This window comes from Botrytis sinoallii, assembly GCF_014898435.1.
Source record: "Botrytis sinoallii strain Bc 23 chromosome Unknown BSIN_010, whole genome shotgun sequence".
NCBI classification, from domain to species: Eukaryota; Fungi; Ascomycota; class Leotiomycetes; order Helotiales; family Sclerotiniaceae; genus Botrytis; species Botrytis sinoallii.
The window spans coordinates 1,480,415-1,495,385 of NW_024066037.1; the positions used below are offsets into that span (position 1 = coordinate 1,480,415).

The 14,971-nt window shown below is 41.0% G+C and overlaps 4 protein-coding genes across 4 annotated transcripts; 1 reads left to right on the top strand and 3 right to left on the bottom strand.

The window, feature by feature from the left end:
- Window positions 1–2,601: 2,601 nt before the first annotated feature.
- On the bottom strand, window positions 2,602–5,739 carry EAF02_006573 (uncharacterized protein; the record flags this gene model as incomplete). The annotated part of the gene is made up of 3 exons (XM_038902621.1): window positions 5,662–5,739; window positions 3,506–5,600; window positions 2,602–3,446 (listed from the first exon to the last, which is right to left on the bottom strand). The coding sequence occupies exons 1-3, from the start codon at window positions 5,692–5,694 to the stop codon at window positions 2,602–2,604; spliced, it is 2,973 nt and encodes a 990-aa protein (XP_038757841.1). The 5' UTR covers window positions 5,695–5,739.
- An 805-nt stretch (window positions 5,740–6,544) lies between these two features.
- Window positions 6,545–9,133, top strand: EAF02_006574 (uncharacterized protein; the record flags this gene model as incomplete). Its single annotated transcript, XM_038902622.1, has 10 exons — window positions 6,545–6,780; window positions 6,853–7,116; window positions 7,202–7,772; window positions 7,825–8,021; window positions 8,072–8,212; window positions 8,287–8,463; window positions 8,515–8,702; window positions 8,755–8,786; window positions 8,847–8,989; window positions 9,061–9,133. The coding sequence occupies 10 exons, from the start codon at window positions 6,545–6,547 to the stop codon at window positions 9,131–9,133; spliced, it is 2,022 nt and encodes a 673-aa protein (XP_038757842.1).
- A 279-nt stretch (window positions 9,134–9,412) lies between these two features.
- On the bottom strand, window positions 9,413–9,857 carry EAF02_006575 (uncharacterized protein; the record flags this gene model as incomplete). The annotated part of the gene is made up of 2 exons (XM_038902623.1): window positions 9,413–9,723; window positions 9,791–9,857. 2 exons carry the CDS (start codon window positions 9,855–9,857, stop codon window positions 9,413–9,415), a joined length of 378 nt encoding a protein of 125 aa, XP_038757843.1.
- A 386-nt stretch (window positions 9,858–10,243) lies between these two features.
- Window positions 10,244–10,690, bottom strand: EAF02_006576 (uncharacterized protein; the record flags this gene model as incomplete). The annotated part of the gene is made up of 2 exons (XM_038902624.1): window positions 10,244–10,420; window positions 10,475–10,690. The coding sequence occupies 2 exons, from the start codon at window positions 10,688–10,690 to the stop codon at window positions 10,244–10,246; spliced, it is 393 nt and encodes a 130-aa protein (XP_038757844.1).
- Between the last annotated feature and the right edge of the window lie 4,281 nt (window positions 10,691–14,971).

Genomic DNA, 14,971 nt, shown 5'->3' on the forward strand with positions numbered 1-14,971 from the left:
TGTATGGATTTGCTACTGGCTGGCTGGATCTGAGGACGCTCAACATCAGGATGGGAGAAGTGGGCGTGAGCGTGCGAGTTTGTGTGCATTAACGGAGCGTGGCATTTTTGGGGGGGAGGTGGTAATTATGATGATGATGATGATGATGATGATGATAAGATAGATGGGGGGGTGGATACAATAAATAAAATAGATTAGATACCTAGTATAGCTGGGGATTGGGTTTTTAATATAAAAATAAATATAAAATATAATCTTTTTATATATATTAGTTCTATTTTCATCTAGTTCATACTAAGAGCGAATCACAGGATCACATGATCAAATCAACAGGATCGTCGCTTAGTAAGAGACTCTTAAGCCCAGAACGGCCTGTGAAAATCAATTCTTTATTAGGGACTAGCGAATATCGAAATAAGGAATAAGAAAGAAAAGCTTTATTTTGATGGAATGCCGGATAGGGAAGAGGATCTACGAGAATAAACGAAAGTGGAAAGCTGATTAGTAGGAAAAAAAGCATAAAATAAGGCCTTTTCCCCTCGAATATAGAAGAAAAAGAAATAAAGAAATCATATACTGTTTCATGAAAATCACGTGCTTTTCATACTACTTTAGTTTGTTAATACGAGCCAGCTTCCATAATAGACTAATATTAGTCCTTTTCCCTCTTATATACTATATACTCATATACTAGCTCATGACCTACGATACTTGGGATAGCTTGATTTGATATGATATGATATAGTATGATATTTATTTATTTATTTATTTATATTAATTAATATCTGTTTTGAACCTCCCTAAGGGTATTTAGATTGTACTAAGATAAGGAACTATTTGAGCGGTATGATTGTTTGCGATCGAATTTAGCAATTTTAACTTCAATGCCAGGGGCTATTCGCTGCTCTGTGGTGCGATCGCTTCTGTTTCCAGAAGGGAACATCTGATCCGGGTGTTGTTTAGGTAAGAGCTCGGTTCCCGGGTGGATAGGCTCGTTGTGGGCTTCGATCCCTATGGTATATAGTATGATACTAATGCTATAATATGATTATAATATGATATAATATAATATAATATGATATAATATGATATAATATGATATAATATGATATAATATGATATAATATGATATAATATGATATAATATGATATAATATGATATAATATGATATAATATGATATAATATGATATGATATGAGATGTTATGATATAGCTATTCTATTCTTTTATATTTGTGTTTGTACTTGTATTTGTATTTCTATTCTATAAGGTTCTTTTGTGTTGGTAGTTGTATTTATTTTTGCTTTTACTTTACTCTTAAATTCAACTCTCTGGCTGGATTAATTGATTAATTGATTGATGAATGGATGGATGGATGGATTTTTTAGAAGTTAGATGGGTATTGGATGTTTAGTTGTTTGTTTGTTTGAGTGGGTGATGGGTGATGGTGGTGGATGATGGTGGTGGATGGATGGTGGTGAATGATATTGTATTGTTTGAGTGGTGCTGGTGAATTGTATTATATTGTATATATTGTGTATATTGTGTATATTGTGTATATTGTGTATATTGTGTATATTGTGTATATTGTGTATATTGTGTATATTGTGTATATTGTGTATATTGTGTATATTGTGTATATTGTGTATGTGAGGTGATTGATTGGGGTATAGAGTAATGTGGTATAATATAATAAAATGGGATTATTGATGAAGTGATTGATAAGGAGGAGTAGGAGGAGGAGAGGAGGAGAGGAGGAGAGGAGGAGCGGAGGAGGGAGGAGAGGAGGAGAGGAGGGAGGAGGAGAGGAGGGAGGAGGAGAGGAGGAGAGGAGGAGAGAGGAGAGGAGGCGGCGGGTGGCCGCTGGGACCTCGCCCGTGATGGGAGCCGCGGGGCCCCGCTGGGCCGCCGGGAAGCCTCTGCTGGAAGCTCGGCCCCTCGCCCGCTCGCCACCTCCGCCGCTGCCCGTAGGCCAGCTGTGGGCCGCTGGAGCCCTCGCCGCTCCCCCGCTCGCCCATCACGCCCTCCTAGCCGGCGATGGGAGAGCTGGGATAACTCGGGTTAAGAAATCTTCATCTCCCTATCAGATTCGAATTTGAAGTTTATTATAAATGAGAATAGAACTGAGAATAGAAACGGGGAATGGGAATGGGAATATAGCTTTTGAGTAGATGAGCGAGTAAGTGGGTGAGTAATTAAGTGGGTGAGTAAATGAGAAAGTGAATAAGAAGAGGCTTTGTAAATTCTTTAAAGGGAGGTTACAGGTAGGTAGGTAGGTAGGTATATTTACTATAATCTACTACTTTAACTCTACTTATGAAATCCAGCACCACTCTTCTTCCTTTTTCTCAATCTGTTCCCGATGAATGAACTCGGAGATTTAGAGAAGAAGAATACAAAAGAGAGAGTGTTCATAATACACTTCCTTACACAGGTATCTACACCACCCTACTTCTTCTTACTTCCCCTCCCGCCTCTCCCCCCACTACTCTTCCCCTTATCCCCCTTTGCCTTTGCGGCCGCGGAGCCCCCTCCCATCATAACCCTCACCTTCCCCCACCGGCACAACATTCGTCGTTTCCTCCGGTTTCCACCCCTGATCAATCCATTTCTCTCGGCCAGATTTTTTCCACATCCATACTCGATTCATCGAGGACACCCTTCGCCGTACTCGCCGCCATCCACTTCCCCAGAATTTCTCTCACCGCTTTACCTTTCTTCTGCGCGCCCGGTTGAATCTTGGCTTTATATTTATATTTTCCCATCGCAGCCCATGGCGCACAAACCGGTATCGCCTCGAGGATTTCATCGCCCGGTAACGGAAGACCGACGAAAGAATCGAGCGATGTCATGGTTTCAATCTCATTATCTTCATGAGTATCGATACCATCTTCAAGCATCAATTTTCGCATCTCTTCATGCTCGGCTGTTTCCTTTTGCGTACGTTGATGTTGAGCTCGTCGACGTTCTTTTTGGAATGCCAATTCCGCTTCTCGAGCCGCTTTCGCTTTCGCTTCCGCTTCCGCTTTTTCTTGACCGGCTGCAGCTCCAATAATTTCTTGAGCAGCGATACGATCTTCTTCATCTTGGTCTTTGTATTTCTGTGCAATTTTCTTGGCCTTTCCTTTTTTGCCTCGCTTAGCTGGTGCAGGACCCTTTTTGGGTGGGTTTTGAACGGGTGTTGCTTTTTTACCAGTGGAGATAGACTGTGATTGTGACTCCTCGACCGAATCTTCGCCTGATTCCTCCACTTGTGCTTCAGATTCCGATGGCTGGGGCTTCTTATCGTCGATTTGAAGATTCTCAAGTTTCTCTTGTGTGGCGACTTCATCAGATGGTTCTACTTCACCCTGTAGAGGGTTAGGCTTCGAATCGGCATCTTCATCTTCCGAATCATCCACATCTTGATGATTAACCTCAACTTCTTTGGCGGGACTTGGCTCATCTTCATCAGATTGATTTAATTCGTCGCCCGGAACCTTTCATCGCCAAGAAGTGAATCACCTGCCGGAGGAGCATCTGTGGTTGTGCCACCCGATGGCGAATCATCTTGAAGTCTATGCTTGACATGTCTAGCTTTACTCTCATCACTGATTTGGAAAAGAACTCCAAAACCAAGGAGTAGCTGAGCAGGAGGTAAGAAATTCTTCTTCCCATGGGTATTGAAACTACCAGCGGGAAGAAATTCGCCAGTAGGAGCAGATTTTGATACTTGATCTGCAGTTACCCACCAAGCAGACATACCAGCTTTAGAATCCCAGGCACTTGACGTAACAACTACCAAGGTTCCAGCTTGGCTTAGAGTTTGTGGAGGAATTGGGGCATCCGGTGTTTTTGGATTGTTTCTAACAATGACGGATGCTGCACCTCGTATATCTGCATGCAAATATATATCCCCTTTCTTGAGATATCTCTTATAAAGAATTTCACTTTGTTGTGCATCCTTTCCTGCCAGTACTAGATATCCATCACTAGATATAAACCAAATGAATTTCTCAAACCACATCTGTTTTCGAACAGGTCGTAAGATGGCCTTCTCTTGCTTCAACCCCTTCTTTAGATCTTGAGCTATCTTCGCTTCAGTACTCTTCAACGCTTTCGAAGATGATTGCAGGGTTTTGTCCTCTTTTGATGCTGCTGAACGTTTTTGATCGAAATAATTGCGCGCATTGGCCCACGGGGACAATGCTAGATCAATATCAATAGGGATCCGGGTGTCCGCAACCTTCTCCTTCTTCTTATTGGTCTTAGCGGTATTGTCCTCATCTTCACTTTCGGAGACATCACTATCAGTCTCGTAAGTAGAATCTTCTTCTTCGTCAAACGCCTCTTCATCCAATAAAATTGTTACTGTGTTTTCTTCCAATTTTAAGGGCAGTTTAATCATTGAAGCTACCGGGTTATTGAACTTTTGTTCCCTTTCGATTAGACGCCCAATTTCAAACCAATCCATGCCTTGCGCGATCAAGCCATTAACAGCATCTGTTGCTTCTTGAACCCGCTCAACATTAGCTTGTAAAGCACCGGCTTTACGTTCATTCAGTGCCTGTATTTCTTGTAATCCGCCTAAACGTTTGGCCTGTTCATTTCGTGCCGCCTGGATTTTCTTTTGGGCTAGCTTTTCTCTCTCTTCGAGCTTTGATTCGAGTTTTTGTCCCTCAATTGAGGAGAAGAACTCATCAACAGTTTTGTTGAAACCCTCAAACTCTAAAAAGACCAATGAAGGATCATCCTGGAATTGCTTTGGTTTGAATGGATGAAAATCATCATAAAGTAAACCTTTTCGAGTGTCTGTCTGATTTTCATCTGATGGAGTCTGAGGGTCCTTCTTCTTCGCTACAATGTAGCCTTTTGCAGTTTCGGAACTAGTTATCTCTTGAACAACTCGATGAGCTTCTTGAAGTGATTTCATCAAATGATCCAAGAGATCTTCACTCTGCAAAACTTCGGCCGGTTTTAAAGAGGAATTGAAATTTGTGATACGCATTGCATGGTCCACTAGCATTGGTGGAAATTCTGTGATGGACACAGCCAATGCCTTTCGTAATGCATCTCCAGGCTTCTTCTTCTTCTTTCCAGAATTATCCTCTCCCTTATCCACCCCTTTTTGTAAAGCTTCTTGAAGTCGTTCTTTCGTCAAATCAGGTATTCCTCCATAATTCTGGCGATTGTCCAAAGAGTACTTAAGTCCAACTCGTAATTCCTCTTGAGCCTCTCCCGGGTCGACCACTCGAAGTAAGGTTAGGATGTTCAAGTCCTTATCCGTGAGAATGATATTGCCTCCCGCATAGAACTCCAAATATAACCTGTATTGTCCATCGCTGAATTGAAATTCGATTATGCGATCTGTTCCAATTTGAGAGACCTGGGTTACTCGTCTTGTCTTTAGGTATTTCCTTAATCTTTGCACAAATACACTAGGAGCAGCTGCAGTCGCTCGAGAGAAATCGGTGAGATGACATCGAAAGCCAGAATCTATGAGAATCTGCTGTTTGTTATCTGGTTTCGCAAATTTTATCAAGAAAATCTTCGACGACAAGTCGTAGATATTGGAAACGCGCAAAGTAACCAATGCATTGGAAAGTTCATGGGCGATGACCTGAGAAAGTTAGAAGGTACCACAAAGCGAAGAAGGCCCGTTAAAGCTTTATTTGACTTACCTTCACGTCGATAGAAGAAAATCTTTGCTTCATCTCGTCGTTGTGGCGATAATAGTATTTTTATTTTCCCAATGTTTACTCACTGAGTACTATTTTGCTATGGTGGGGAATTTGATGTAATTCTGCGCTGGGAGTAATTGAGGTACACCGTACCCTTACATCACCTTGATTGCATCATGGTGGGGCTTAATCATCATCACTCACTCGTTTTAACGATGACGAGAAGACCTCGCCATCGCCGTTTACATTTAATTGCTGAGCTTCATCAACGTTGACTATTTTGTCGTCGCAAACGTTTTCAACCCATCTTCAAAAATCAGGTACCATGTTCTTGCTATTGAAACATCGAAAAAACCCAAGTCACCGCGGTGAGCGACAGTCAAGCATGGATGGGATATAGTCAATATCCACAGCCATTTCAAATGGGTATTGACCGACAGGTGAACACAACCTTTTGACCCTCGGAATTGCAGTTGAAGGGCGCCGATAACACGAGTTTCTTTCATCCAGGTGATGATCTACTGAATCTCGAACAATCTTTTGGTACTTACCACGAAAATACCGTTATCTATTGATAGCGTGTAGGAGCGAATGAAATTTTGAATCTGCTTAATCAAAGTTTGATTCAATGATGCAAGATGGTCAGGAACTTGAGACAACTTCCCAATTCAGAAGGATACATAAGTACTGCATGGTACCAGCATTGATTATATCAAGTTACCTTCCGGATTGACAACAAGTGTTGCAGGGTTCGTAGTACCTGTCCATCGTTTGGGCAATGCCCCTCGTATCTTCACAAGAGCTTCAAAAAGTACATAAGCTTTTGTCTGTAGGTATTGCCCCTGATATTTGCCAAGCTCGTTTGTTCGTTCGTTCAATCAAAATGCATTTCCATCATTTTGCCTCAATTGTATTATCCGTTCCTGGAATTATCGCTGCTGTTCTTCCGAACTCTGATATCCTTTCCACTCGTTCATCATTCGTTTCCCATGAGAAGCGAAATACACCCCATACACAATGGATGAAACGTGACCGGATTGCGAGCACGACTCTACTTCCTGTGCGTATTGGTCTATCCCAGAGTAACCTCGAGAAGGGACATGATTTCCTTATGGATGTGTAAGTAATCCACGATGAAATGGATATGAGGAGTACATCTTTCGTCACTCCATTATGCTGATTACTTGAAAGTTCGCATCCAAAATCCTCAAATTATGGGAAACATTGGACAGCCGAGCAGGTACATGAAATGTTTGCCCCTTCAGAGGAGACAATCAATACTGTGCGAAATTGGCTAGTCGACTCAGGAATTGCGGCCAGTCGAATTGTTCACTCCGATACAAAGGGATGGTATGCATTCGATGCGACGACGAGCGAACTGGAGAATTTACTCAATACTCAGTACTACACATATTTGCATTTTTCAACTGATGAAATAGCTGCTGCATGTGATGAGTGAGACACCATTTTCATTGATTCATATACAACAGCAATCAGCATTGAAACTTGCTTGCGAAATCTGCTAAACAGAATCCCATAGATACCACCTTCCAGCTCATGTTCAACCACACGTGGATTACATTACTCCCGGTGTTAAATTAATCTCCACGAAGAAGAAATCAGCCTCAAAACGAAGCATTCTTGGTGGAAGTAAAGGTAAAGACCATCAACCCTTACGACGACCAAAAAGTTCATCCGGAGGCTATTCACATCACAACTCGAGTTCATTGGCGACTTGTGATGAGGTTATCACCCCAGAATGTATCAGAGCCCTCTATCGTATACCTCTTGCCAGCAAAGCGAATCCCAACAATGCAATGGGTATCTGGGAAGAAGGAGACTTCTATGATCAAGAAGACTTGGATTTGTTCTTTGCCAATTACACTCCATATATTCCCAAGGGTACACATCCAATCCCCAATTTTGTGGATGGTGCCGCGGCTCCAGTCTCTGTCGAGGAAGGAGGTGGAGAGAGTTCTTTAGATTTTGAATTGGCATATCCTCTATTATATCCTCAAAAACTGGTACTTTATCAAACAGATGATATTAACTACTCCACCGAGAACCCCACTGTGGGCGCATTCAATGTCTTTCTCGATGCTATTGATGGAGTATGTTTACTTATTCCTCAACTTCAAGATGTGTTACTGACGATCTTTTCAGTCATACTGCACATACTCAGCTTACGGAGAAACTGGCAATGACCCTGTTCTTGACCCTATCTATCCGGATTCCGCCGTTGATGGATACAAAGGAAAACTAATGTGTGGTGTCTACAAGCCCACAAATGTAATCTCAACATCCTACGGTGAAGCAGAAATAGACCTCCCTGAATACTATCAGAGAAGACAATGCAATGAGTATGTAGGTCTACCATATATAGAGTGATGAAATACTTACATGAAGATAGGTACATGAAACTAGGACTTCAGGGACATACATTTCTATATTCTTCAGGAGACTATGGTGTTGGTGGAGTTCCTGGTGATGCTTCAGAAAGCGGATGTTTGGGTTCGAATTCAACAATTTTCAACCCTCAATTTCCAGTCAAGTACGTATCTTCAGTTGTTCACATTCGGAATTCTTTCAACAATCAGCATATAATTCAAAGCTAACACTTGATAGTTGCCCATACGTGACAGCAGTTGGTGCCACGAAAGTTTACCCAGGTCATACAGTTTTCGAGCCTGAAAGTGCCGCCAACGATCTCAAAGGCCAACCATACAGAAATGCATACTCTTCTGGGGGAGGATTTAGTAATGTATATGGAATCCCCTCGTACCAAAAAGAGGCTGTAGCATCGTAATTTCGCCCTTCATGATAATAAAACTCTATTCTGACCGGCCGTCACAGATATTTCAAGAATCATAACCCTTCTTATCCATACTATGAAGCCACTGCCAGTAGCAATATTAGTGTAGGGGCTAATGGCGGAGTATACAATCGTGCTGGAAGAGGTATTCCAGACGTTTCTGCAAATGGAGATAACATTGCTACATTCCTCGGAGGAAACTTCACTTTGAATGGGGGTACTAGTGCGAGTACGTCTTCTTCGTTGCAACATCTTCTTTGATTCTTGCTAAAGACTTCTAGGCACACCCATTTTCTCTTCCGTCATTAACCTGGTATGAGGATTTCTCTTTTTCTATCCTTTCGCTCAACTTGCATATACTTACGAATCGCAGATCAACGAGGAACGACTCGCTGTCGGAAAGTCCACTGTAGGGTTTATTAATCCAGTCCTTTATGCAAATCCTCATGTGTTGAATGATATCACCAATGGAAGTAATCCTAACTGTGGTACTGCTGGGTTTAGTGCTGTGTCTGGGTATGTTTTTTTCTTACTATTCTTTCGGTGCTAATTGACGAGGAGCTTGCTGATTTAACGGTGTGCTGTAGATGGGATCCTGTTACTGGGCTTGGAACGCCTAATTATCCAAAGTTGTTGGAGCTCTTCCTTAGTTTGCCTTAATTGTTCGGACGATGTTATGGCAAGAGCATCTAAGAGCCGTGTACTTCGGAATGGGCTTGATTGTATCCATGGATCTATACTGGAATTACCACAAGATTTTGATCGAGAAAATACAAACCAAGGAATCTTTGATCTCATGTCATAGAATATCACAGCAATAGGAATACATCAACTTTACATTAAATATCGTACATTACACCCGCCCCATTACACACCAATACCACCTAATACACCAATCCCCCAACCTATTTACCCACCCATAAACATCCCGCCCCAAGCCTATTTACAAGTACTAACACTCCAATCCACCGTATTATTTCCCTGTCCCGGCACCTTTGGTTTGAAATCCAGATAAACCAATTCTCCCTTCTTACTCTCCCACTCGCCATTCGTATCGCGATAATACACAATCTCGTCGCTCCCGGCATCGCGTACTTCGACAGTGGTGTGAGAAAGTACTCCGTCGGTGCTCCATTCGATTTTGTAGCAGGAATCGCCCGTCACGAGGAAGGGCGCGGTGCAGCGTCGGTTGTGGTCGCTGTCGAGACAGCTTTCGACCGCGAAGTCGAGGACGTGTCCGGAGGCTACTTCTTTGCTGAGGGGGGTTAGGAGGGTTTGGGGAGGGAGAGGGAGAGGGAGAGGGAGGGGAAAACATACGTTTAGTGAGGGTGCCGGTCATAGCGAGACCTGCGGTCAAAATACTTTGGGCATTTGGGAGATACATTTTTTTTGGTTATTGTTGATGTTTGATTGAAGGATTGGATTGAATTGGATTGATTGATCGAATCTTGAAAATAAATGTTTAACTAATATAAGAATATAAGAAAGGAAAAGGGTACCTAGGCATCCATCCTTATTATGTAGGTAGCTATTTGCCAAGGGATATCCCTAGCTTCTATGACGATGCAATGTCTTAGCGGGGAAGCGGAGGTGGCGGGAGCGACAGGAACCAAGGCGATCTGCGCCACTATATTTAGGAAGTGTCTAGACTGATATTTCCAAGGTTATTTCAACTTATTTGAAGGAAGTGAAATTCATAAAAAAAAATCATATTCATAACTTATTGGTATACGATACGATTGGTCATGGATACAACTCTCGGATTCTAAATCACAGTGACGAGCCTGGGGATCGTGCTAATTTTGCCAGTTCGTGAGCCGCGGTTATGCGACCTGGCTTTGCTTTGTATGGTAAACTTAATTCCCTTGCTTTTTTGCGCATCGAAATTGCCTCTTCGCTATCCCCTACGACTTGCAAAAATGCAGTGCTTAATTCGTCCGCTTTCCACTGCTCTGATGTTAGCAACCGCTGAACATGAATGGCTTGAAAGAGGACTCTTACATAAGGAGCCGCCTTCCTACTACCCCAAACCCCCACACCCAGGTACTCAGCCTTTACTGCATAATCATAGAGATCGACCCACATGGGTAATACGACTTGAGGAATTCCCGTCCCAATAGCTTCATAGAAACAATTTGCTCCTCCATGATGGACGGAAGCGATGATATTTCCTGTCTCTAACAATATCGCCGGATCAACTTTTATCCATTTGGACATCCTTATACGTCCTGATTCGAGATCCGGAGAGATTATATCGAGGAATTCATCGGTGAATGGGTGGCGTTTGTTGAATTTCCATAGTACCTGGACGGTAGTACTGTTGTTATATGGATATATATATAGTAGTAAGCTATCAGGAAACAATCCCTGATACTGTGCCTTTTGAACAGATTGCGTGTATAGCGTAGTGGTAAAGCTTACAACTCCTATTGTGTCCGCTTACGTAACAGAATATCAGGGATTTTACCTTGTGGATATCGTTCTGGGATCTCTGATTTCGGGCTTTTAATTGGGACTAGGTGAACAACCAATTGAAAAGCAGATCGAATTAGGGACGAGGATGTATCTGCTTAATAATTGGACATTCTGAATTCATTAATAATGGATTATTAATAATGAGGGTATTAGATAATAGAAAAGTGTTATTCTATTATTACAAATCATATAATTGACTATAGTATAGTATGATAGCCCCTGTACTAGCCTTTTCGGGACGAAAAAGGTTAAAGAGGAGGGCTCTGTTATATGGATATATATATAATAGTAAGCTATCAGGAAACAATCCCTGATACTATGCCTTTTGGACAGATTGCGTGTGTGGCGTAGTGGTAAAGCTTACAACTCCTATTGTGTCCGCTTACGTAACAACTGTCGAGCAGAATTCTGATCGCTTTTGCCATTTCGGTTGCGGCATTAAGGGCTAGTTTGGATGTAAAATCCGTGCTGAATCTGTTGAAATAATCTGTACTTTATGTTATCGCGGATTCCGCAATGGTTGTCACGGTCAATCCGCGTAAGGGCTGGCGAGGACACGTGAGTAGCCCTGCGGGCCTACCCCGGGCCGACGCCAACCCGCGCATAATTATAAATTGTAGAATTTTCATAGTTTAGAGAAATTAATGAAAAGTCTTGTGCTACATTACACCTAGTTGATTCATTACTATTATCTACTCTAACAATTCTTTTCATTCTATATATAGAGTAATCTGTCAACTATTTCTTAGTCGAGTAACCATCGGTACCATTATGGTTTCAACAAGAAGAACACCTGTCCCAAGGGGAGAGCGGGATGCCCGTAGTGCGACTCAAGACCAATCCGGTGAAATTGTTGATCAATTTCTATAGGATATCGATAGCGACGCCCATTCGGTTCCATTACACCCCCCTAGTAACAACGAGAATACATTGTTGACCCAACAACTTCGAGAAATGAAAGAAGAAATAACAGTTATAAGAGAAGCTTACAGAATGGCTATGAATCGTATCTTATATGCAACCACCCCGGTCGAGCATAACCGACCTGCAGTCGTACCGAATACAACCCACCAGGTTGCCAACCTCAATTCGGGAAAACCACCGAAATTATAGAGATTTAAAACAATATAAGGAAAGAATATCGAGAAAGCTAAGAACTTCTTTTTCCAGGCAGAAATTATATTTCGAAGCGATAATGGATACCATTTCCCCACCGATACAAAGAAGATAGAACATATTATCCAATACTTCGAAAGATAGTCTCTAGCGATTTAGCGTTGATATATAAGTGAGTTAAGTTATGAAAAGATAAACTAAAAAAACTTCAGGGAGTACATATATAACACTATTATGGATAAAGGGATTAGGCAGCGATAAACAATCCAAAAGATTGTGTATGTGAGGTAAAGGAAAGAAGAAACTATGAATGCATTTATAACCTACCTAAAGGCCTTAAAGAAGACATCAAGCAGGAAACAAAGAGTATTCGGGTCGAGAGGCTTTTAAGCGAATCTATTACCCAATATAACCAGAAAAATCTCGGAATCCCCACAATAACCTGAATCGCGCAGTAAGCTTATAAAACAAGCCTGTAGATTGGAAAGTGTGGAGAAATTGTTTCGAGGAAAAGATATAGAGGAGCCACAGCGATCCCGCAAATACAACCAATTACCCTCTCGATATCGAAACCTTTTTAAACGCTTCCACCTAAAAAACAACCTAACCCTAACTGCTAACCAGAGGCCCAAGAATCCAATCAACCCTCTTAGAGGAACCCCCTAAGGTTCTGAAATATCCCATTGAGGTACCGTATACGGATCGCATTCGGAACGCTATATGTCATAAATGCCAATAAAAGGGGCACTACGCTATGACCTGTCCAAACAATGTTATATGCAGACATTATGGAGGGAGGCATAAAGAATCCGATTATCAAAGTAATCCACCTAAAACTATCTGTATGGGAAACGCTTAGATCCAGTAATTATAATGAGTGTTCCATTGATGCTGGGTTTATACAAAGAAAAGTGGACAATCTTTACAATCACAGTGATCTTTAATAACAACAGCAAACCAATAACACTTCAATGTCTCATCGACTCGGGAGCACAAGCCAATATTATACAGTAAAGCAAGTGTATTAAGTGGAACTGGATTCCTATTAAGAAAAGTATTTCTCTTGTGTTAGTGAATAATACCCGTAATTGCATTATATAGGGATTACAAATTCCCCATCGAAATAAAAGATGAAAAAGGGGAAAGGAGAATCTATATCTATAATTTCATATTAGCAATACTGGACCTATTATGGATAGATACTATTCTAGGTCTTCCATGGTTATAAATAATCAATCCCGATATTGATTAAAAGTCGATATTACTTCAATATCACCGTATCTTGAACGAGCTTGAAATCATTTCTGTAAAGAATTTTATTGGGAAATGAAAGAAAACAAAGTGATCTTCGCAATCTTTTTGGATAAGATAGCATTGTGTTTAAAGATAAAAGGGGGCTGTTTGGTACTCACATTAACCTCATATAAGATATTAGAGGAATTCTAAGATACAAAAAAGCTTTCTCTAAAGAAGAAAGTAGCCTTTTGCCTGAATATCATCTTATGGAGTATTACATTGATCTTAAGCCTGATTCAACCCCCCTATAGGGCTTAATCTATTCCTTATCAGAGAAAAAGTCAGTAATACTATAAGATTATTAGATGAGTATTAAAAGAAAGAATAATAAGAAGATCTATCAGTTTGGTAGGAGCTTCTATTATATTTGTTTTAAAGAAAAAGGGAGGCTATCGATTATATATCGATTATCAAGGCTTAATCGGATTACAAAAAAGGATCGAATTCCCTTATCCTTTATTAGTAAATCTCTAGACCAACTTTGACAAGGTGCTATATTCACTAAATTAGATCTGAGAAATGTATACCATCGTATTTGTATAAAAGTGGGCAACAAGTGGAAGACGGCGTTTCGCACGCGATACGACCAGTATGAGTATAAGGTGATGCCTTTCGATCTTACTAATACCCCTGCAATATTTCAGATATATATTAATCAAGCACTAGCAGGGTTAACGGATAATATATATGTAGTGTATCTCAACAACATTCTAATCTATTCCAAAGATAGAACTATATATACAGCAGATATCCAACAGGTACTCGCATATCTCATTGAGTATAAGCTTTTTGCAAAATTAAAGAAATATGTCTTCTATATCAACGAAGTCGAATTCCTAGGATTCGTTGTCTCAGCTGAGAAGGTTACAATGGAATCCAGGCAATATTCAAACTATTATGGAATAGCTAACACCTAGTAGCCTGAGGGATGTACAAGTGTTCCTTAACTTCGCGAACTTTTATCGACAATTCATTAGGGCCTATTCGGCAATGGCCTACGGTATGACCGCGTTGATGAAAGGAATGCAGAAAGGGAAAACGGTGGTCGAGTTCAAATGAACTGATGAAGTATAAAAGGTGTTCGAAGTATTGAAGAAAGCTTTCATATCAGCACCTATTCTCCGGCATTTCGACCCCTTACTCCGTATGATGATTAAAACCGATGCTTTGATCTTTACATTAAATTGCGTATTGTTATAGCTTTTCTCGAAAGGGATTAAAGATGCATCGATCCAATAATGGTATCTTATTGTGTTCTATTCGAGGAAGCTAAACCCAGTGGAACAGTGATATTTCACTTATGATCAAGAATTATTAGCGATATATACCGTTTTTGTATAGTAGCGTCACTATACGATAGGGAGTCGACATACTGTCGTAATTAAAGTCGGATCACAATAGCCTTTAGCACTTTATGACAAAGAAAAGCCTGAATAATCGATAAGCAAGGTAGGCAGAGGTTTTGGCCACATACAATTTCGAGATAGTATATAGGGCGGGAAAATTGAATTCTGCAGATAGGCTGTTGCACTGCCCCGATTACACTATTGATATGAAGGGTATTAATGATATGCTTCCGATCCTTCAGAATAAACTAAGGAATAGGTCGAT